The sequence below is a fragment of the Syngnathus acus genome, chromosome 8 (genome assembly GCF_901709675.1).
Source record: "Syngnathus acus chromosome 8, fSynAcu1.2, whole genome shotgun sequence".
In the NCBI taxonomy this organism is placed as follows: domain Eukaryota; kingdom Metazoa; phylum Chordata; class Actinopteri; order Syngnathiformes; family Syngnathidae; genus Syngnathus; species Syngnathus acus.
In genome coordinates this window covers 9,929,379-9,951,519 of record NC_051093.1, presented here as the reverse complement: position 1 = coordinate 9,951,519, position 22,141 = coordinate 9,929,379, and the positions used below count along the sequence as shown (strand labels likewise).

Sequence of the window (22,141 nt, the reverse complement as noted above, 5' to 3'; positions counted from 1 at the left end):
CGTGTGATGTAAACAAACACACTCTGAGTTGCGCGCGCACACACACACACAAACACACACACACACACACACACACACACGCATTGGCCCGCCTCAGGCTCCGTGTGCCGCCTCCCCAGAGTGTCTGCCGGCTTTACTTTTATTGCCCGTATTGATCACGCCTCTGGCACGGCGCGTGGATCAATATGTGGGATTAGAGAGGAAAGTTAAGCAGGACCACCCCGGCCAACCCCCCCCCCCCTTTTGCAATCACCAATGTCAATGTCAGTGTAGGAGAAAAAAAAAGACATCATCTAATCTGAGCCACTTTGAAGTGATTTACAGAGCAGCACTCTAAAGCAGTAAGTCCATCTTGCTTTTTCCTTGCAGCATCGCATTGAAGGAGCAAGCGTCTTTGCCTTCCTTCTCAGACACAAGACAGTGATCAGGAGTCTTATGGCCGCTACTTAGGTATGCGCCGTCTTCTCGGGCGCTTATTGTAATTCATCACGCTCACCTTGTATTGTCCCATTCATCTAAATAGACTCGCAGTTGTCTTCTCTTTTGCTCCTTCATCCCATTCACTTCTCCCAAAAGCCTCCCGTCCTCTCCAAACATCCTCGTCTCATTTCCCACGACCCTGGAATAGATTATCTGTGGGGATAATTAAGACCTGCTGAATAATTAAGTGGGCAAAAATGGTAATTCGTGAATTATAAATGTGTTTATGATGGTCCGGGCGTAGAATAGCGCTTGCGTCGGCGCTGACAGGAAGATTGATGCGACGGCCTACGTGCGAGACTCTCTATCTCGCCAGCGAAGAGCTCATATTCATCACCACATTGGCGCTTTGCAATGTGCATAATAGCACGTCCGTGTATAATTGACACGCACGTGTCGGTGGCAGAAGCACACGGGGAAGTCGACGGGAGAATTCAAGTGGTCGCTTTTATTGTTCGTACTGTAAATACTTGGCCATCTACGCCTTGAGATAAGAGTTCAATTCATTCCGTTGGTCACTCGTATGTCGCGGCACCACTGGACCCGAGGTTATTATAGTTAACTAAATGGAATGAAATAACTAAAACAGAATAAAATAGAGTCGGCCACTTGGGGGCGGTACAGCACAGTCATATAGAATTGAAGAAAAAAACAATAGTATATACATGTGTTGCGCCACCATTTGTGTTCAAATATCCATGAGCCCATCTATGGCGTTTTTGCACTGTGTTAGCATTACGCTAGTGGATGAGAAAAACGTCAGCGCCTTTCTTGGAGCCCTTTTAAAACTCCTCACATGCCTGCACACTGAATGCAGTACATTGAATGCATGTTCCTGACAAGCGACTCTCATCCAGCCTGCGAGCAGCCCAGCTAGTGTGATTACATTTGCGATTAGCGCCACAGAGGCCAGTTCTGCCTGAGCACTTTCCTCGCCAGCAGCGGACAAATGAGGCATCCAGGCAGCGTTCTCCACCGATGCCACTTTGGAGGTCACCGACAGGAAGGAGTCGTTCATCACTCTGACACGTACGGGGAGGGGGTGCTGCAATCATAACCTCATTATAGTGTTAATCCGACAAACATGTTTGGGATTAATGCACTCCCTTTAACGCTGATTTTTATGAATGCACGCACGTTATTCTTTTTCTGATGGCAACAAAACGTCTTTGTCACTGCTGCTTACCTGTTTCCCGTGCACGTAATCAAGACAAATATGGAAATATTGTTGGGCTGAGTGTCTAGATAAGACTCATTATGTCCTGGATGGATATCAGAATCAGCTTTATTGAAATGGTGAAATTGTCATCATGACAGGAATTTTTGTCAGGGTCAGTCGCTTGATGCTAACACCGATTTTTGCCAACCGCTGAAGAAGCTGGCCCATATGGAGCTGCGTGTAAAAGTGCAAGATTTCACGCAGCAGGGTTATTTATAACCGTCTTGCTGGAGATGCATGGCCTCGGCGCCTGATTAGTGTCTCCCCGCCTCTCCTTCACTTCTAATTCTTGAGATCTTGGTGATTATCCAGATGTCGGTGACACCGTCTTCCGTATGGCCGTGACGCATACTGTATGTACAGATGGCCTGATAATTGCCCGAACATAACCAGCATCACTCTGCTTTTTAATTACATTCACGTCTAAAACATCTTTCCCACTTCAATTGAATGGAAATGGCATAAATGTGTTACCTGTACTCAGTTGAGTGTAAGAAAAGCATTTGCTGCGTGGTTCCTGAGCACAGTATCGAAAGATAAAGCTAGGGTGTCGTGTGATTAATGGGGCTTGAAGAAAAGGGAAAAGTTCCTGCATACATTTGCATTCATCTGTGAGAAATGCCGTTTCAAGTTTTCCGGTGAAATCTTGCATATCCTTAAGTAATACGTTGGCAAATATGGCAGTTGTCCAACCACAAAAACATCTGCATATATTTATTTAAGTGATACTTTTGTTTTCAATTTGAATCACTAAATTACTACCTAATAGTTATTGATGTTTTTCATCAAGGCTGGTGCTGTAAGCCTCCTTGAACATACATCAGATATACTGTATAATGTTTCCAAATTAAAGCAGCTTTGAGTGGCACTGAATTTTCCTGATGTTGAATCAGTAAAGTTTTCTTGTCCTGTCCTTGACTTGACATGTTTAATGTTTGTTTAATAGAATAATAAAGTGTAAAATAGCCTTTGGGAATTTGGTAGAATATAGTATGAGAACACCCCCCACACACAAAACATTCCCTAAAAATAGCGCCCTCGTGTGGTCTAAAGTATCAGTGCATGTCTCATGTTGCGCCGGTGACGCGTCAGTGTTTATCTCACGACCTCGTTGCTTCTGCGCGTCTCACGCGCATGCGCACTCCCTCCCCCAGTCGTGTAAAAAAAAAAAGGGTCGACAACAAGTACACGCCGGCGAGAAGCGCATCCCCCCCCCCCCCCCCCCCCCAGAACAGAGAAGAGAGTGATGAAGGGGCTGCAGTTGTCATGGCAACGCCTGGGTGGTGGGGGTGGAGCCTTGACGAGTGGGACCAGCGAGTTTGTTTTGTTATTGAAGGTCACGTGTGAGGCCAAGCTCCGCCTGCACAACAGACACACGCACACACACACACACACACGCACACACACACAGCTTCCAAGTGCGGTGTTGCTCGGATCGGTCACTTACTACAAAATGGCTGCACAGGCTCCACCACCGCCGCCGCCGTCGCCGCCGCTGACAACGACGACGACGAGGAGAAGGAAGCACGACTGAACGCTTCGACGGTAGGATGTTTTTTCCTTCCATTCAATACGAGCTTCTGTCCACAAATCGCTTTTCGCCCGTGCAAAATGCGGAATTCCTCGGGTGAATACGTCAGCGATCATGCAAGAATGTTTCCAATGCAGCCCACTTTTGACATGCAGTCCAAATGAGCGCTCTTTCATTCTTTTCGAGCTCGAGCGGACAATTTCGCAGTTTGCCCCTGACTACGTTGCACACTTGATACGATTCAAGGACGTCGTGTGTTTACATGCATTGACAGTGACACTCTGCTTCAACTTTTTTTCAAAGCAGTGCAATCAACTCGAGATAAAAGCCACGCAGAGCGAGTGCTTAGCACGTCGGCATCGCAGTTGTGAGGTTGCGAGTTCGAGTCTCGTTTCCGACGACTCGAGTTTTCATGTGGGTTGACTCTACACTTTCGCGCTCCATCAATTATTATCTATAATTTGATGATCAGGCAGCGCGATGAGCTCGTCATTGGTCTCCCTGGGTTCAAATCGAAGGCCGGCCTTACTGTGTGGAGTTGTGCATGCTTTGCAGACATGTTAAGAAAACAACAACATTACAGATAGCAATGTTGTACTTGACAGGCCATTAACCAATGAAACGATGTCATTTTGCTTATATATCTTTGTTATAGGCCACTTATATAGATAGCAATATTGTACTTGACGGGCCTCTAACCAATGAAACGATATTGTCCTTGTAATTTTGTTTGTACTTGACGGGCCTTTAACCAATGAAACGATATTGTCCTTGTTATTTTGTTTATCTTTCTTATAGGCCAGTTATACTGTTATTGACTACCAATGACACAGGTTAAAAGCAAATCTGAATCTGAGATCGTTTTATGTGTCCTAAACGTATTATTATTATTATTTTTGCCTATTTTCCTTGCGCGTCAGGTTTTTAATGTTTTCACTTCAGTTCGACTTATAATTTATAGCTATGATGTTTCAGAAAAAAATTCCACCTGTTGCTCAACCTAACCCTTTGTGATATACTACTATATGTTACTAAATATAATCAAAGTCAAAGTCAGCTTTATTGTCAATCCCTTCATATGTCAAGACACACAAAGAAACCGAAATTCCGTTTCCTCTATCCCACGGTGACGAGACATAGTACACGATAGACATACAAGTAGACGACACAAAATAAAAACAAGAAGGCACAAACAATAAATAATAAATAAATAATATGAGCGATGAATAAATAATAAACAAATAAATAAATAAATACTAGATTACATTTGAAACTGTCATAACAAATAAACCTTAAAAGTTGTCCCTAAAAGGCCAATGAATATTCAAGACATAGAATCTTCATCATCATCCTCGCAACATTCCCAGTCAATCGGCAAGTCGGCGGCAGTACCCGGATGCTCGCAAAGGCCCGGCTGACGTCAGCCGCTACTTTGCTAATGTGTCGGACGTCCCAATTTGGGGGTTAGGAAAAGGCGGCCGCAAAAGGCAAACAGAGAGTTGAAAGCGGGTCGGTATGGAGAGGCCAAGTTGCGGGCCCCTCCGAGCCAAGTGTATTCACGGAGAGGCGCCGAGGGAGGCGGGGCTCCAGAACGCCAACAGACCTTGAAATACTTCGATTTGTCTGGAGCTTCGGTCGGGCAGAGAGCGCAAGGCCGAGGGGTATGCCGTGCCCTGCCCTGCCGTGCCCTGCCGTGTGCTGCCAGTCTTGCTGGGTTTTGGTGTCGGCGCTCAGATGCTTTCTTGAGTGGTCAGCGTGATCTTCCATGCTCTCAAAGGCACACTATTGCTGTCTTCCAAATCAAAGCCACTTCCCTTTTTCCAACAAACGACTTTCTTTTCTGTTTGTCAATGTGGGAGACAGCTCTGGGCTGGCTAAATAAGGGTTCTGTTAGACAAGCACGCCCTCAGGTACAGGGACTGTCCTTGTAAGACACATTGTCCAAATATGCTTCCATTACGCCATCTATCTGATGGTGCGCTCCATCAAGTTAGCCTCCGGGCTTTTGTTTGGAGCGCTTTCTTTCTTTCTTTTCTTTTCTTGTCTTTTCTTTTCTTTTCTTTCCTTTCCTGCTTATCAGAAGGCATTAGAGAGGTTGCCTCTGTTCACAATTGCTTGATGCTAGTTTAGCCGGCTAAGAGCTCGCTTGAGTCTTTGTTTGAGCAGAATTGCACCGTTGCTTTTGCAGCTGCTGCTAAACGTTCCTCCAAAAGGTTTGCCAGGCAGGCTCTTGTTTGGTCTGCAGCTTCGGCATTTCTGGCACCACGCCGAGCCAGCGCCTGCCTGCCTGCCTGCCTGCCTGCCTGCCTGCCTGCCTGCCTGCCTGCCTGCCTGCCTGCCTGCCTGCGTGGCTGCCTGCGTGGCTGCCTGGCTGCCTGCGTGGCTGCGTGGCTGCGTGGCTGCCTGCCGTGGCTCGCCCCTCCCCCACACGTGCAACGGAAGCGACCCTATCAAACGCTGAAGAGACAGACAGAAGCCTTTCCATCTTCACAGGAATGAAAGACATTCAACAGACGCACGTTTCGCCTCGTGCACGCCCCCCCCCCCCCATTCTGCCCCCCCCACTCTGCCTGCTGACGTGAGGCCGCCCTCGGCGCGTGCGTGCATATTTCTGTTTTGATTGTGCCTGCCTTCGGCCTCCCGGCGAGCGTCTGCTTTTAAGAGGGCTGTTATCCCATTGTTCTGATGGGACACGACAATGCTCAGCTCATGGGCCGCCGAGCGATGCGCACAGTAGAGCCGCCAACGTAAACGCACTAACAGCCCATCGCTGTGACCTTTACGTCTTTTTAAACACACAAACAGATTCAAAGCGATTGAGCCCAGAGCTGATGGCATATCCAAGATAGGTGCAAAGGTGATAGCCTTGAAATGATTCCAACGTCTTGTGATGTTTCAGCTGAGAGAAGAAGCCGCAAATACAAGTATTCGAGAACCGTTTGATGGAAGAGAAGAAAAAGAAAAGGCCAGAAGAGAAGAACAAGAAGGAAGTTGCTTCCAAAAAGGTGGGTGAGCCCTCTCTTTCCGTTCAACTGACAATCAGACTGACTGACGGCTGTCAATCAAGATTTTTTTTTTTTTTAAACACACTTAGAAATGATAATATATGAGGAGCCCTTGTTTGTCTTTGAATATATTTCCGTCCTCTTCTTTCAGGACACTGAACAGACAACCAAAGGTGAGTTGATGCTGAATCATATCAACAACAACAAAATTGTAGTTGTCTGTAATTTAACGAAAGTCAAAGCGACGTTGACAAATGGATGATGTGACCTGACTTTCCGACTGTATTAAAAAGTCCAAGGCCGAGTGACGGGTTGCTGTCACTATGCGTGGGTTCGCTTGAAATGGAAATCAATTAAGTTTGAGGAGAAGCGCTGAGATCAATACCTGCGGCGCAAATCCATTCACTAACGAACGCCATAAGGTGATTTCATAGCAACAGAAGATCACATTGTAGAGAAAAGTCCATCTGCGACCTAATGAGTCTATATGATGTTGGTGCACTGCATACAGGGAAGGGAGGGAGCTAATTAGGAGCCCAGGGATCTTGTGGAGTCTGAATAAACAGATACCCTGAGCGCCGCCATAGTAACAGAACGTGCCCGCATCCTGGGACCGAGCCAGCCAGCCAGCCAGCCAGCCAGCAGGAAGGAGCCGAAAGATGGGATGACTTGTTGTGCTTCTAGTCTTGCAAGTGAAGTGAAAGAACCCTAACCCATGCCTCTGGTTGAGTACGAAGGGAGAGAAAAAAAGCTAGCGAGGAAAAGAAAGAGACCGAACGGAGCACACACTCTGCTTTCCTGTTTGCCTGAGGGGGCCCATTGTGGGATCCACCGACCCGACCTGACCCGTCTGTGTGTGTGCGCGTGCGTGCGTGCGTGCGTGCGCGTGACACCAAGTCGGAGTCGCTTGTCCCCGTGTGACCGGCAACAGTTACAAACCTCCCATTTTTCTTGCTCAGCGCCGTTCGCCGTCTCTTATGATCTTCAAAGAGCCTACTTGGACCGTCTAGGTCTTTGCAAGCATATTGCAGCGGACCGACCCCCAACCCTCCCCCAAAAAAACAGCAGAACAGGTTTAGCGAAACTGAATTTTAAAACCTTCAACACGATGACTTCGACCACGCTACTTCCTGGTGCGCAAGCATTTCTAAATACGGCTAAGCTTGCCCAGGATGGCCACTTTCCTTGCCAAAGTTGTAGAAAATAGTCTGGACACTCTTTGAACAAACCACACCGCTCGGCTGTTTTTAGTTAAATCCACGTCGCTGGTTTTTGGGCGGCCATGTTGTTTCTATTCCCAATTGAGCACGTTTTGGCTGAATATTTTGTGATTTTTCTTTTTTTTTGGGAGGGGGCAAAAATAGGCAGTATAACCTTTGCCGAGAGCAGATCCAACAAGTTGCTAGTTTCTAGTTAGCCTGTTCCAAAAGTGACACGGTCGCCACCTCTTTAACATAATGGCCGCATCTTTCTGTTTTTAAATGACTCTTTTAGTGGCTTGAACCTCCATCCATCTTTGGCTTGGTGGTTTTTAAATGATGATTTCACATATGAAAATGTCCGTAGATCATGTTGGTTGATAAACACAGCCAATATTTGTAATCACGGTCGTTAGCGTTTAGCGTAGCCGCTATTTGATGAATAGCCCAGCCGAGTTTGCTGTCAGTGCAGACAGTGCAGCTCGTTCTTTTTCAATGTCTTGCATGGAGGCCGGGCCGGGCCGGGCCGGGCCGTCTTCCTTAACTACCGTTTCACATTCATTCATTTCTAATGAAGCATTTGAATCGTCTCTCTTGTGAGACGCGACGCGACGTGGCGCGGTGCTCTCATTTCCCAAGCCCCAAAGACATCACATCAATGTACGCACTTTGATTGACTTCTTGCGAGCTTTTCCCACTCATTTCGAATTCACAGCTTTAAAAGCCAAGGTAATCAAATGTGCACTATCGTTGTCAGATGATTGTAATGTCAAATGAGCAATATTAGTCACATGAGCTCCCCCGATTCCCAACTGAACCATACCCCCAAAATGATGAACGCAACAGCGTATAGCACTTGCGGCCTTGGTTTTGCAGATTAAAAGCTCAGCTTTGGGAAGCTCCTAATCACTCACTAAGCAAAGTTTGCGGAAGTTCCAATGCGTCTGCTCGCTCCCCCTTGACGAACGGAAGCGTGGACGGACGACGGCGCTTTAGGCGGAAGCGCTCGTGCGGTCGGACGCGTCGCCAATCCACACGCTAAGTACTTTTGGCTTTAAGCTGAGCCAGGATCAATACTGACGAAGCAAATTGCTAGTTGAGCGTGAGCGTGGAGAATTTGATGACAGCTGTTGTTCAAACAAAAGCTTTGACAGTCGTTTGACGTCTTAAACAGCCTGCCGAGCACGCTATCATCTTTCCTATCCCAAATATTCCCAACCCCTTTCAAGTGGGAAATGAGGAAGCCTCATCCATCCGTGTGAGGCGCGCATAGCCTGCAGGCCGCCGCCGCCGCCGTCGGATGTGCATTTTTGATGAAGCAAGCGGCAATTCTCCCGTGAGGCTGTCGGAGAAGGTGACTTTTGACAGAGGGCTGTGCTCGGGGGACTTTCAAATGATTATTTCTTTTTTGGTGCGATCACACCTGTCTTGACATTATTTTGACGCAGCGGTTTGCTTCTTTTGAAACAAGACTGGACAGCAACGTGGCGTTCTGTAGGCAAGTAGCGTTCTAATTGTAAGCGGATTTTCGACCTAAGCTGGTTTCCGCCAGTGAGACTGGAACTTGCAGAGGGGGCGGAGTCTCTTCTTTTCATGGCTTGCTGTACCTCGTTCCCTCTGTTCCCGTGGATCCGCTCGCTGGCTGGCTGGCTCTCGCTCCCTCCCTCCCTCCCTCCCTCCCTCCCGCCTGCCTTGGTTTTATTTCTCCTCTGTGATTGGCTGGGAGAGCAGCTGGCCCCACTTTCCCCTTCCCCCAAAGCTTCCAGAAGAATCGACGTCACGCGTCAGAGTCTCGACGGTGTAAAATCAGCCTCCATAAATGTGATTAAAGCGAGCTTTTACGTGGAAGTGGCAGTCCGTCTCGCCTTCTGTGAGGAGAGCGTCCAAATAGTGAATCAGAACGAGGGCGGCGGGGGGGGTTAATGACATCTGATGAGACGCTTCAGCCGCCAGATGCAGGGGTAACCGGAGCGTTCCAAGGTTATAGCCCACCGGGGGGCACCGACCGATACGACACAAATACACACTCTCCGACTGACCGTCAAAATGCAAGCGGCCGGCCGGCCGGCCGGCCTCCCCTCAGTGTGGGCCTCAGCGTTGCATAACGCTTTTGTTTGTGTGTGTTGGGGCTGGCCTGGTGTGTGTGAGTTATTCATTGCTTCAATGCGCACACTTGGAAGCTGAGCCAATGGCAGAGCGCCGCTCTTCCTCACTCATTTCAAAGTGTTTATTTGACGCCTGTCGTTTATCAGCACGAGGGAGGGAGGGAGGGGAAAACATCCCCGTTGGCTCAATTTACATCCAATAATCTCCTCGGGCACGATGTGGACGCTGCTTTGCTTTATGACCGACTGTCTGTTTACATTCGAGTTTACCATCGTCCATATGATGTAATGTGGCCATTAGCCATCGTGCTCAATGGCCATGTGACCCACTCTGTGACCCGCCAGGAGATAATCCTATTTGACCTCGGGCCGGGGGACCTCCTGACCTCGTACCTCTTCTCACACATCGCTCGCTATTGAATTGTTACCACCATAAGATAGATGTGCTGTCAGATGGTTAGCAGCGCGTCTGCTTTTTTGTGCAAACAGTGCCGGACTCCGCCAAGCTCGAGCCCGTCCCTCCTGTCCCGCCCGTACCCCCGAGCAGCGGCGATGGCAAGCGCGCCCCTGGCGCCGCTTGCCAGCAGCCTCCTCAGAGCTCCTTGCAGCAGCAGCAGCAGCAGCAGCGTCACCCGGCCAGAGAGGTGCCCCCGCGCTTCCGCCAGCACGAGCACAAGCAGCTGCTGAAGAGGGGCCAGCCGCTCCCGCCCGGGACCCTGACGCTCGCCGCCGCCGCCGGCCACCTGGAGTCCTCCTTTGCAAACCTGCCCACAGGTAAGCAGAGATTTCTTCTGCTCAAGGTGTTTCAACACCGCTCTTTGATTTTCACTCGGAAGAAAAAAGGCAGAGTCAACACAGCTGGCACGTTTGTGTCTTTTCCTTCCGGAGAGTGAAGCCCATCCATTCTGGGGCGTTTTCTGTCGACGCTTTGACCAAAGCAGCTCCATCTCCGTGGCAATCAGACGGTCATCCCGCACCTCCTCCTCCTCCTCCCACACTTTGTGGACTATTTCCTCTTTTGGGGGGAAGAGGCTTGTATGGAGCTAGCTAGTTGGCTGGACATCTCGCTGGGCCTGGTTTGGCATCACTCGAAAGCCCAAGGAAGAGAAAGATTGGTGGAGCGAAGCGAGCCTGGCCGAGGTCCAGCGCTGTGGGCTGGAGTGAGTCACGGCTTACGGTAAAAGCTAGCGCTTGTCTCCTCCCCTTCTGCCCTCCCTCCCTTCCTCCCCTCCTGCCCTCCCTGCCCTCCCTCCCCTCCTGCCCTCCCTCCCTTGTTCGATAGGCCTCCCCGGTTCTCCTTTCACTAGTGCTCTGTGTCAGCAGTGGCTGAACGCACGCCGATTCTTTACTTTGCTTTGCCGACGTCAACAAAAAAGGTCTTCTCATGTAGAAGACGGATGGAGTCGATGTGCTCTTGTGATGACGCCAGAGCGTCGGGGATTCCCTTCTGATGTGATTAAACATTGACTCTCCATTAAGAACGGCGCTTGATGTTTGCTATCTGGGCCGCAAACTAGCCCCGCCTCCTCCTTCACAAACAGCATCGCAGCACGTAGCGTGTAGCTGGCCACGGGCGAGCGGGGATTAGTCCACGCTACATGTATGTCTGTCGGCTTTGCCATTATTCCGACAGAGTCGCTGCGTTGCCATTGGCTCGGCTCGCACTCTGTATCCTGAGGCTCTTTGATGGAGAGGAGGAGGAGGAGGAGGAGGAGGAGGAGGAGGCGGCGTGTGAGAGGCAGCTATTTTAAGACTGGCATGTTGGAGAAAGCCCTTGACCTGGTTTATCCTTTCAGGGGGGGAGGGGAATGGAAAACATGACAACATGCATGTGAACTTGGAAAAATGCATGCCTCTCCTGTCACTCTCCTGGTTATTGAGCTATTTGTTTGATTTGCTTCAATTAGGAAGCAATTTTTTGTTTTCTGAGGTGTTGTTGTACTGGCTGGCTGGCAGCATGCATGCTCAGCTCAGCTCAGCTCAGCTCCAAAGCATCCGGTCCGCGGGGGACTTCATTAAGCCGGCCGGGATCAGTCCATCTGAGTGAGGGCCGCACATCCCTCCTGGATCACTTCCTCCTTCCATCACTCAACCAGCATCTCGCAGACGTCATCTCTTGTCTTTGCTATTGATCTGATTTCAGCAGACAATGGCTGCGTAATTATAAAATGAGAATTGGGATTATTTGAAGACAACTATATTTTTTCTAAATAACATTTATTATTTGTTTCATTCATTTGTTTATGACTTATGTTTCATGCAAACAGTAGATCCACAGTACTGGCAGTTTTCACCGAATGTCCGGAGCCTCTCTCCCTTCCATCTGCACAATCATGAGGTTCAGTGGGCAGAACCTCCAGCATAGCAGCACTGTTTTCCACTAAACATTGATGTATTGTGTTGTGGTGCGTGGGCACTGGTATCACTAGTGCACACTGGCAGCCTTGATCCGGGGAGCTGCTGACATTTTCTTTTTTTTCTTCCTCCCCGTTGCCAAGCTCTCGGCTCCTGCTTCTCCTGTTTCCTCCATGCCTTCCATTAATTGACAAGCACGTCATCCTCTGTTGCGTTGCTCTGCTTTGACGCTTCTCCAGTGACATGTTTGAGTCCAGATCCACATGAACTTGCTTATTTGAATCCAACAATTGCCAGAGCAGCCTTTTAGAGCTGCAACATTGGCTGCTCTATGTTAATTAAGAATAAACATTTATTATCATGACGTCATGCCGGTTGCACGTGGTTTTTGCTTGTGCTATTCAAGAGGTTTGCAATTGTGCACGCCGGTGCTAAATGCACAATGAGTGAGTGGTCTTGGTTAAATATTTGGTGCCATTTAGTGAAAGGTTAAAAGCTCCGAGGCTGTGTTTAGAAGAGCCCCGCTTTTGTTTTGTTTTACCTCCTCATGCCATTTGAGTGCTTGGCGCTCCATCCATCCAACCAGCCACCAACAATACTGCTCCCTCCCTCCCTCCCTCCCTCCCTCCCTCCCTCCACATTACTGTCTGTCCCCTCCCCTCCCCTCGCCCAGCCTGCTTTCTCTTTAGGGCTTCCATTTCCAGCGAGGGAGCGTATCAGTCGTCGGGATAGGAATAGAGCATGATATAAATAAAGCCAGTGGGGGGGGGGGCAATAGATTGAGTCGGCGAGACCCAGCCAAAGCAATGTTGGAGGGAGGGAGGGAGGGAGGGAGGGAGGGAGCATGTGGGGTGAGGAAGGAAGGAAGGAAGGGAGGGAGGGAGGGAGGGAGAGGGGGGTGTCTCACGCCGCGCAAGAGCTGTGCAACTTCTTGGCAGCATTTCAGAGGCTCGGTGAGGCAAGCAGACATATTGAGACAAGGATGGTCCCCGTGTCGCACAAAACCTAGTTCCTTGCACGATGGTCGGGAGGCACCTCTCCACAGGTATTTGGGCGCGGGGAGCGCGGCGGAGCTCACGCTCGTCCTTTCCTTTGCTCCATGCTTGCTTGCTGTGCAGTTATTTTTGCAGCGGCAGTGCATTGTGGGCACGCGCGACACACTTGCGCTGCGCTCCTCCGCAAATGTCATTGCGAGCGAGTGAGGCGAGGCAGGCGTGCATGCTTTTACACGTTGCAGGCAGAGACGGTAGCTCAGCTCACAGCCTTTTTGGCTCAAATTCAGGACTGAGAAAATGGCGGTCCCGCTCCTCTTAGTGGAGTGACGCTGGAGAAAGGCTGCGCTGCGCTGCGTTGCGTTGCGCTGCGCTGCGCTGCGCTGCGTGTCAGAAGCACAGTGGCCCCTTTTCGCCTCACTCTCGCGCTGCTTTCTCTCCTCCTTCCTTTCTTCCTTCCTACTTACAGCGTTAAAAAGTAAGCCGGAATTAAAGGCAAATGCTCAGTGCAATGCGATTGCCGCCAAGGCTCCCCGTTTGCATGCGAGCTTAACTCGTCGAGGACGCATGTAAACAGTCGCACAGTAGAAAGGTGAGATAGAAAGAAAGAAAGATAGATAGATAGATAAATTGATTGATGATGTGGCGTCGTCGGTCGGGGTGCTGATCAATGCACACACCGCACTTGTATTTGCATCAGCGTCGTGGAAGCGGTCCAAGAGAAAATAATAGCGTCTTACTTTGAATTGTCAAAGCAGTTTTTTATTTAAAAAAAAAAAATATACGTATATATTTCTATGTTCACTGTTTCTTTTTTTCAATATTTTTAGAATTACAAAAATGATATATTTGCTGCTGCAATTTAACAAAACAAAAACCAGCCAATTAATCGGATGTTTAATCCGATCGGTTAAACGCGCATATTTACGGATCAATTCTAATTTGTTTTGAAGCATACGACAGCTGTTTGCAACTAAGTTGAACCGTCGAATGTTTTTCAGTCATCGAGCTTGCAATTAAGAACAGAAGTGGACTTGTTCCGTTGCCATGGTATTTCACGTTGTATGTGGGCGTGATGACGTACTACGTACCTAAGTTGAAAGCCCTTCCTCAGCCAATTTTCTTTTTTTGTGCTTCTCTCCAGAACTGCCCCCACAGAGCAGCCCGGGAACCCAGTATGAGAATCCCCTTTGGGGGCACCTGCCAGCCGACAGGAGCGCTGCAACTTGCGCTAATACGAGTTGCGGCCATCAACTGATCATTGACCAGAAGGACACGGAGGCTTGGCCTTCAATTACGCTCAGCCAGAACAAGGCCCGTCAAGGACGATGCTCTTTGGACACTGAGCCCGGTCACATGACCAGCAACAGTAGCACTTGTAGTACCGACAGTCGTAGTAGTAGTAATAATAGCGATTGGTGTTGTCATCCGACGATGGCCACAGGGGCCAATAGCCAGACGGGCCACTTCCCCGTCAACCACCTCAGCAGTAAGGCCAACACTGGACTCAGCCCTGCCAATCATACTGGAAGCAACATGCACTCAAGCCAGGTTGCAGCCAATCGCTGGGGTTCCGGGTCCGGACCGTCTCAGTCCTCCGCCGGCGGTGAAGGGAAAAATGACGGCAGCAGAGGATGGGGCTCTTTGCCAACCTCCAACTGTAACTTGAACTTGAACCCTAACGCTAACCCGTCGGCGTGGCCCGTGTTGGGCCACGATGCGGCGGGGGCAGGCAGCTCAGGGGGAGCCAACGTCATTTCACCCCCTCAATCCACTCCAAACTTCTGTAATCCCACTGGCCCGCCGCCGCCGCCATCAAGCCAGACCAGCACCCATCCCGGAGCCAACACTAACAGTAACTCCTCGGGTATCGGCAGTGCCTGGGGTAGCATCATGACCTCTGACGTGTCAGAGTCACACCCTTCGCCATCCACAAATGTGTCTTTCAGTTCAGAACCTCAGAACCTTAAAACTGACGGACCAAATCACACAAATAAGCCGGAACAAGCGAGTCCCGCCCGCCACCTGCCCAGTTGGGGCAATGCATCCGCGGGCCCGCCTCCAATGGGGGCCAAGCAGGTCAACGGAGAAGATAGCGCATCTTCGGGATGGGGCCTCGACGGTGACTCGAAGGCGCCGTCCTCTAAAGACTCCGGCTGGGGCCAGGCTGGAAGCGGGTCGGGAACTCCCGGAGCCTGGGGCGAACAGTCCGGCGGAGACTGGGCCAAGAAGCAAAGTGAAGATGCTCAAGCGGGCTGGGACGGCCCCAGCTCGCCTCCCCAGGACCCGGCGGCGCAGAGCGGCTCTTGGAACCGAGCGGTGAGCACGACCGCTGCCAGCGAAGGAAGCGGCGACAGCACGGAAGGACATCCCCGATCCAAACAGCATTCGTCCCAAGATACCCCCGCTCCTCTCTTGCCCGCCCAGGATCTCGACCCCAGGGTCTTATGTAATACGGGCTGGGGGCAGACCCCCGTCCGCCAGCACACGTCGTGGGACATGGACAATACTAAAAAGAAGAATGACATTGCCAGCGAATCCTGGGACTCTCAAAGTGGTCCCGAAGCCCAGGGGCCTTGCAATACTAACATGGGTCCCCCGCAAAGAACTGACACTGGGAGCAAAAGCGAGGGAGCTTCGGGTTGGGGGGGAAATTCAGCCGCTGCTGCTGCTGCTGCTGCTGCTGCTGCTGCCGCTGCTGCTGCTAGCAACCATCCCAGCCCCGGCTGGGGAGATCAACCCAACACCGTTAAGCCCCCGAGCGGCCCAGGTGGCTGGGGAAACCTGCCGAAAGGTGTGCCCGCCTCCGCTATCCCCAAGAATCAGTCTTGGGGTGACGAGAGGTCGTCGGGGTGGGAGGAGTCTCACGGCAAGCCGACGAGCCAGAACTGGGGAGAGCAACCTAAAGCCTCCCACAGCTGGGGCAATAGCGCAGTGAGCAACTCTCCAAATGACTGGGGAGAACCCGAAGAGAGGAAAAAGAATCCAAGCAACTCTTCCTGGGACGGAGACGCAGGGGGCTGGAAGGAAAGTCCTCGAGGCTGGGGGGGGGGAATGCAAGGCGCCACAGGTGCCGGAGGCAAAGCGGGCTGGGGAGAGCCCGTTGCTCCGCGGCCCGGCGGCCCTCCCCAGGGCTGGGTGGCAAAATCTCAGGACGGACCCGCCGGCGCGGCGGGGGCCGTCGGCTCTTGGAGCGGCGCGGCCTCAGTCAAGCAGGGCTGGACCGGCGGCAAAGCCGAGTCGTCTGCCGAAGCCACGGGTTGGGAAGAACCCTCGCCGCCGTCCATCCGACGCAAGATGGAGATAGACGACGGGACCTCGGCCTGGGGCGATCCTGGTACCTACAACAAATCCGTCAATCTGTGGGACAGAAACAATCCAGCTCAAGCTAAAGCTAGCGCTGGAGGCAATAACGCTGGCGCTCATCCCCACAATCACGCCTATCAAGGACCACCTGCACCTTTACACGCTCACGGTCCAAATTCCCAAAACCCAGCGCCCACTGGTGGCGGCGGCGGCAGCGGATCCATGGATCCCGTTTTGCATCACCAGTCGGGCTCATCTCACAACAGGGGGCCCATGATTGCGCAAGGTAAGACCATGACATCATGATTTCGACATGGGCAAATTTAGCAAAGGAACTCCCCTTCTGTTTTCCTAACCAAATTGATGCTTCGAAAGCAAACGTGATTGATGCGCACATGGAGCAGACATTCATTTCTTGTGTCCAGATTCTCGTTTCACTTCTAATTTGAAGTCAAACACAAGCTGGTGAGTTAGTTAGGGCAGCACGCTCTTAAGCTCCAAGCTGTTGATGGACTTAAAGGTCAAATCTTGACCTTGCTGCTGGCCCCTTTTACATCTAATTAGCTACCCAAACGAGATAAGCAGTGCAGTCCAATCTCAGCGAGGCTGGTCACATGACACAATATCAGCTGCCTTCATCTTGTGCGTGTGCGTGTGTGTGCGCCTGGCTAACCTCGTGGCGAGCAAAGGAAGTAGAGGAATGGTGTTTACAAAAGCGCCTTTTGAAAAATGAAAATGATGAGATGGGGCTGACTGGCTGGCTGACTGGCTGCCATCTGTGTTGAGGGGAGAAAGTCCCCAGTTGAAGCGTGTTTGGGAGAGCGCCCCCTGCTGTTGATATTGCCCTTTTATACATGTGTAGCTCATGGCTTTTTGAAAGAGCAGAAAGTTTTTTTTGGTTGGGTCCATCCAAGTGAAAATGAAGCTAGCCTTCAGCATAGGCTCTCTTCCTGCGCTAATCTCCCCCTGGCACCATCGTGCCAAGACCGACCAGGCTGCTGTGCCAGTTCTTAAATGATTGACTTCCCCTCCTGTTCACCTGTTTAACCAAACACAAAATGAATACATACATTGATAAAAAGATGAATTGCTTGTCAAGTGGCTTTTCTCTGAATGCAAGAAAAAGAGAGAGAGAGAGAGATCCAGGAGGTGATGAATAAAACCACTCTGGTCGGTCCTGACAGAAAATGCGTTTACTATGATCTTTCTGTGTCCACCGCCAGGCTGGGGAGAACTTTCCAGCTCTCACAGCAAAGCAGAAAGCTCTTGGGGGGAAAGTGCACATTCAACAGTCAACGTGGACAAGGGTACGTCGGCCTGGGGGAAACCCATCGGGGGCTGGGGCGATGGCAACCAGGACAACTACAGTAGGGGGAACCCAGCTATGACAGCCGCATCTTGCAAACCCGGTAAATTATGAACCTAACTGACGATTTTCTTTTTTTTAATGTTACTGTCCTGCATGTTGTTATTGTTCCTGCTGGAGGGTTCTCTCAAGATGCGTCAAGGTCATCATCGAGCGACCGCTTACGGCCAAGCGCGACTTTTCCCACAAACCTACCCTGCCCTCTAGTGGCCCCAAACATATTGCAAGGCCCGTTTTTAACACGCCTGTTTGTTTGTTTTTTAATCCCCAGCCTCCAAAGCTATGCAAGATGGATGGGGAGGCGGAGGTGAAGAGTTGCTCCTCTCAGGAGGTCAGTGGGATGCGGACGACGGAGACATGTGGAACAGCGCTGCTTCCCAGGAGGGCAACACCTCCACCAACTCTTGGGGAAACGCAGCCAAAAAGATGTCGCAAAAGGCATGAGGACCATTTTGGACAGCATCTAACCAAAAGTGTGTTTGACTGTGATGTTCTGTCGTTCCAGGTCAAAGTTCCAGGGAAGCCAGAAGATACCTGGATTATGAATCGTCTTATCAAACAGCTGACGGACATGGGCTTCCCGGTAAGGATTTTTTTATTTGATATCCAATCGGGATTCACATTTTGTCATTGAAAGATAGATCTTTTGTTTGTGATTTGCTTCTCAGCGGGATCCGGCAGAGGAGGCTTTAAAGAGCAACAACATGAACCTGGACCAGGCCATGAGCGCCCTGCTGGAGAAGAAGACAGAACTGGACAAGCGGGGGGGAATGGGGATGGCCGCCGGACACGACTACAACAACGGGCTTCTCAACAAACCCATGAGCTGTCCTCGACCTCCACATCTCTCCAAAGAAGCCTCCACGGATCCCCGCTCACCCTTCTCGGACAAAGTGAGTCGGTGGCCGGTGCCGACGTCCGCTGTGAAATGCTAACGGGTCGGGCGGGTCGTCTGTTCAGCAAATGCAGAGTGGAATGTTTGGTGGTGGTGGAGCAGCACAAGCCCGGGCCATGCCTCAGCCGCCGCCGCCGCCGCCTCCTCAGCCGCCAGTGCCGCCTCTCGGCTCTTCTCAGCAGCCGAGTCTCCGCGCTCAAGTGCCTCAGTTTCTCTCCCCTCAGGTAGGTCCATGGCGGCGGCGGCCAAAGCTTTCAAAGGCTTTTTCCCCACACCGTGCTATCTATCCACCCGCAGGTTCAAGCACAGCTCTTACAGTTTGCAGCAAAAAATATCGGTCTGAATCCTGCACTTTTAACCTCGCCAATAAATCCTCAACATATGACTCTTCTGAATCAACTCTACCAGCTGCAACTGGTGAGTGGCGTTCGGACTCCTCGCCATTTTCAACATGTCTTCTGAGACTCCTTCAAATGGGGCATCTGGTTGACTTGCAGGCTTACCAGCGTTTACAAATTCAGCAGCAGATGTTACAGGCCCAGCGCAACGTTTCTGGACCCATTCGACAACAAGAGCAGCAAGTGAGTTCCCGCTCAAATGTTTTTCGTGGGAACGGCTGGGATGCTTTGAAAAACCATTCTTGAGCAGTTCCCATCGTTCTCCTTCCAGGTTGCACGTACAATCAATAACATGCAGCAGCAGATCCAACAGCACCAACGGCAGCTGGCCCAGGCGCTGCTAATCAAGCAGCAGCAGCAACAGCAGCAGCAGCAGCAGCACCACCACCAGCAGCAGCAGCAGCAGCCTCCCCACTCCCACGCGGGCCTACATCACGGCGGGACCAAAAGCAACCTGGACTCGTTTCCGGGCCACCTCCAGGCGCCGGGCCTTCCCGACCTGCAGACCAAAGAGCCGCCGCAGTCTTCTCCAAACCCTTACAGCCCGTATTCGCTCTGTAGGTGGATTGATTGCTCCTTGAGATGAATGCAAATCAATTGTGTGTGTCTTTGTCAAACTCAGCTGGACTGAATCCAAACATGAATGTAAACTGCGTGGAGGTGGCCATGTCCGCCAAGGAGCCACCCCAGCCCCAGTCGCGCCTTTCGCAGTGGACGCACCCCAACACTATGGAAAGCCTCTCTGGAAGCTCCTCCCCCTTGGAACCCAAACACGGTGAGGAGCGAGGCGAAAGCATAGCCGCCAACTTTGAGCCAACTCGGTGTTCCACGTTTTAGGTACCAACCTGGGTCCGCCTGGCAAGGCTGCTCAACTGGATGACTCTTACAGTCCTTATAACCTGATGTCCAGCTCCGAGTCCCCCGGCAGCCCCCTTGTGGGCCCCGACAGCTGGGGGCCGCAGGGGAAGGGGAGCAGCGGCGACAAGATGGCCAACGGGACAAACATCAACTGGCCGCCGGGTACGACAATGTCCGGCGCGCGTTGCCTGCCGTGGCAAAAAGAATGGCGGCGGCGGCAGCAGCAGCATTTCAACTTGGACTTTTGCAGAGTTCTGCCCAGGCGTGCCCTGGAAGGGTCTCCAGAATATCGACCCAGAGACGGACCCCAACATGACGCCGGGCAGCGTCCCGAGCGGTCCCACCATCAACACTAACATCCAAGATGTCAACCGCTACCTGCTGCGAGACCGAAGTGCGGGTGAGAGTCCTTTTCAAATGGGGCCGGCCATGTATTGTCATTTTCCATTTGGATTTTGCCTGCTCTGCTTCTTCAGTTCTCTTCACCATTCCTTGTCTGCTTTTCTTTCATGGCATTTTCTCTCTGCTGCTTTTTCTTTTTCCTTTTGTTTGTCTGTGCGCTGGCTGCCGTCTCGGGCGGGCCGGGCTCAGGCTCTTCCCCCACTTCATCTCAGAACGAGGCTCTGCCTCCCTCCTCTGATTGGTCAGTCAGTGCCTACACTAGCTCGTTCAGTCTGTCGTCCCCGGAGATGGACGAAACAGGTACACGGATAAACCCCGCCCCCAAGTGCAAATCAATCCTGTCCTTTCCCTTCTCGTAATAAAACACCATGACCCTCCCGTCATTTCACCTGATTGAATAGGTCACATTAGACGGAGTGTCCATTTTGCCAGCTTGCCGCCCGCCGTGGTGTTGGTGACCCTCCTCCTCCTCCTCCTCCTCCTCCTCCCCCCCCTCCTCCTCCTCCTCCTCCTCCTCCTCCTCCCCCCCCTCCTCCTCCTCCTGGTGCATGGGAACAAACACGGACGGGATAGCATAACTTGTCGCATTCATTGTTTGAGTTTGCATGAGCAAGCAGGTTGCATCTGGTGGAAGGCAAAGTTGTTACATGACTAACTTGTTTACGTTTTGACAGTTAGTTGTGCTTTTGCCCTGGAAAGCTATTAGCATGGAAACCCCTTTTGAGGAGCTCAGAACTCCATGTGTTGACTCGACTATGATAAGTGCCGTTGATGCCTGAGCGAGCTCTTGTCATTCTTTTCCTTGTCTCCTTCCTTTTGCTTGTGTCGGCGCGTAGGTAAACTGTCCGAGATGAAATCCACTTGGTCGCCGGGTCCCGTCTCGCACAGTCAAGCCTCGCTTTCCCACGACATGTGGAAAGTGCCGCAGGGACCCCGGAGCAGCTCCACGGCCCCCTCCCGCCCGCCGCCCGGCCTCACAAACGCCAAGTCGTCCTCCACGTGGGGGGGGAACTCTCTGGGTCTCTCCCAAGGCTGGAGCAGCTCTTACACCACGGGTGGGTCGGCGAGCCCCAAGAAGAAGAAGAAACTACTTCTCATTCTACTCAGTGACACGTGCTCTTTCTTCACTTGCAGCGGGCACCACGTGGAGTACAGACAGCGGCAGCAGGACCAGTAGCTGGTTGGTTCTGAGGAACCTGACCCCACAGGTAAGAGCACTGGACGCATGCAAAGGTGGGGCACCGTTGATCCCCCCCCCTCTCTCGCTCTCTGCGGCAGATTGACGGTTCGACTCTGCGCACGCTGTGCATGCAGCACGGCCCACTCATCACATTCCACCTCAACCTGACACAGGGCAACGCTGTGGTGCGCTACAGCTCCAAGGACGAAGCTGCCAAGGCTCAGAAGTCCCTGCACATGTACGTATCGGTCAGCTCCCAGGCCATCGCCCCCCAACACCCCCGTCATGTTGTCATTGCTGTGTCTGCGTCCAGGTGCGTGCTGGGGAACACCACCATCCTGGCCGAGTTTGCCGGAGAAGAGGAAGTCAATCGCTTCTTTGCACAGGGCCAGTCGCTGGGCGGGACCACCAGCTGGCAGGCCGCTCCGGGCGCTCCCAATCAGAGCAGGATGGGCGGCTCCGGCTCGGGAGCCTCTCACCCCATCGGACACGCGCCCCACTGGAACAACAACAATGGAGGCTCAAAGGCGGGCGGAGAGCTGCTGTGGGGCGGCGTGCAGCAGTATTCCAGCCTGTGGGGGCCCCCTAGTGGAGAGGAGGCTCGGGTCATGGGGAGCCCCAGCCCCATCAATACGCTGCTGCCCGGAGACCTGCTGAGCGGGGAGTCCATGTAAGGACAACGGAGCAAAAACCTTGAAGAAGACAAAAAAAAAAAAAAAAAAAATCAATATGGAGATAATCAGCGTGAAGGTGAGAGGAGTTCATATCCTCGCCCGCCGCTCCACTTTGTCGCCTTCCCCTGCTTCTTCTTCTTGTCGTCGTCGTCGTTGTTGTTGTCAAGTTACAGTTC

At 51.7% G+C, this 22,141-nt stretch overlaps 1 protein-coding gene across 2 annotated transcripts; it reads left to right on the top strand.

Moving 5' to 3' along the window:
* The first annotated feature begins 3,103 nt into the window (after positions 1–3,103).
* On the top strand, positions 3,104–21,965 carry tnrc6c1 (trinucleotide repeat containing adaptor 6C1). 2 transcript variants are annotated; one of them, XM_037255795.1, is made up of 21 exons: positions 3,104–3,244; positions 6,130–6,235; positions 6,387–6,408; positions 10,029–10,313; positions 14,031–16,478; positions 17,416–17,601; positions 17,830–17,996; positions 18,064–18,141; positions 18,227–18,451; positions 18,519–18,677; positions 18,751–18,870; positions 18,951–19,034; positions 19,123–19,408; positions 19,474–19,626; positions 19,689–19,871; positions 19,960–20,109; positions 20,301–20,411; positions 20,948–21,166; positions 21,246–21,319; positions 21,390–21,529; positions 21,605–21,965. In XM_037255795.1, exons 2-21 carry the CDS (start codon positions 6,173–6,175, stop codon positions 21,963–21,965), a joined length of 5,514 nt encoding a protein of 1,837 aa, XP_037111690.1. In that variant the 5' UTR covers positions 3,104–3,244; positions 6,130–6,172. The 2 variants fall into 2 exon arrangements, with proteins under 2 accessions (XP_037111690.1, XP_037111691.1); XM_037255796.1 differs by lacking the exons at positions 3,104–3,244; positions 6,130–6,235; positions 6,387–6,408; positions 10,029–10,313 and adding an exon at positions 12,915–12,939.
* Positions 21,966–22,141: the final 176 nt, after the last annotated feature.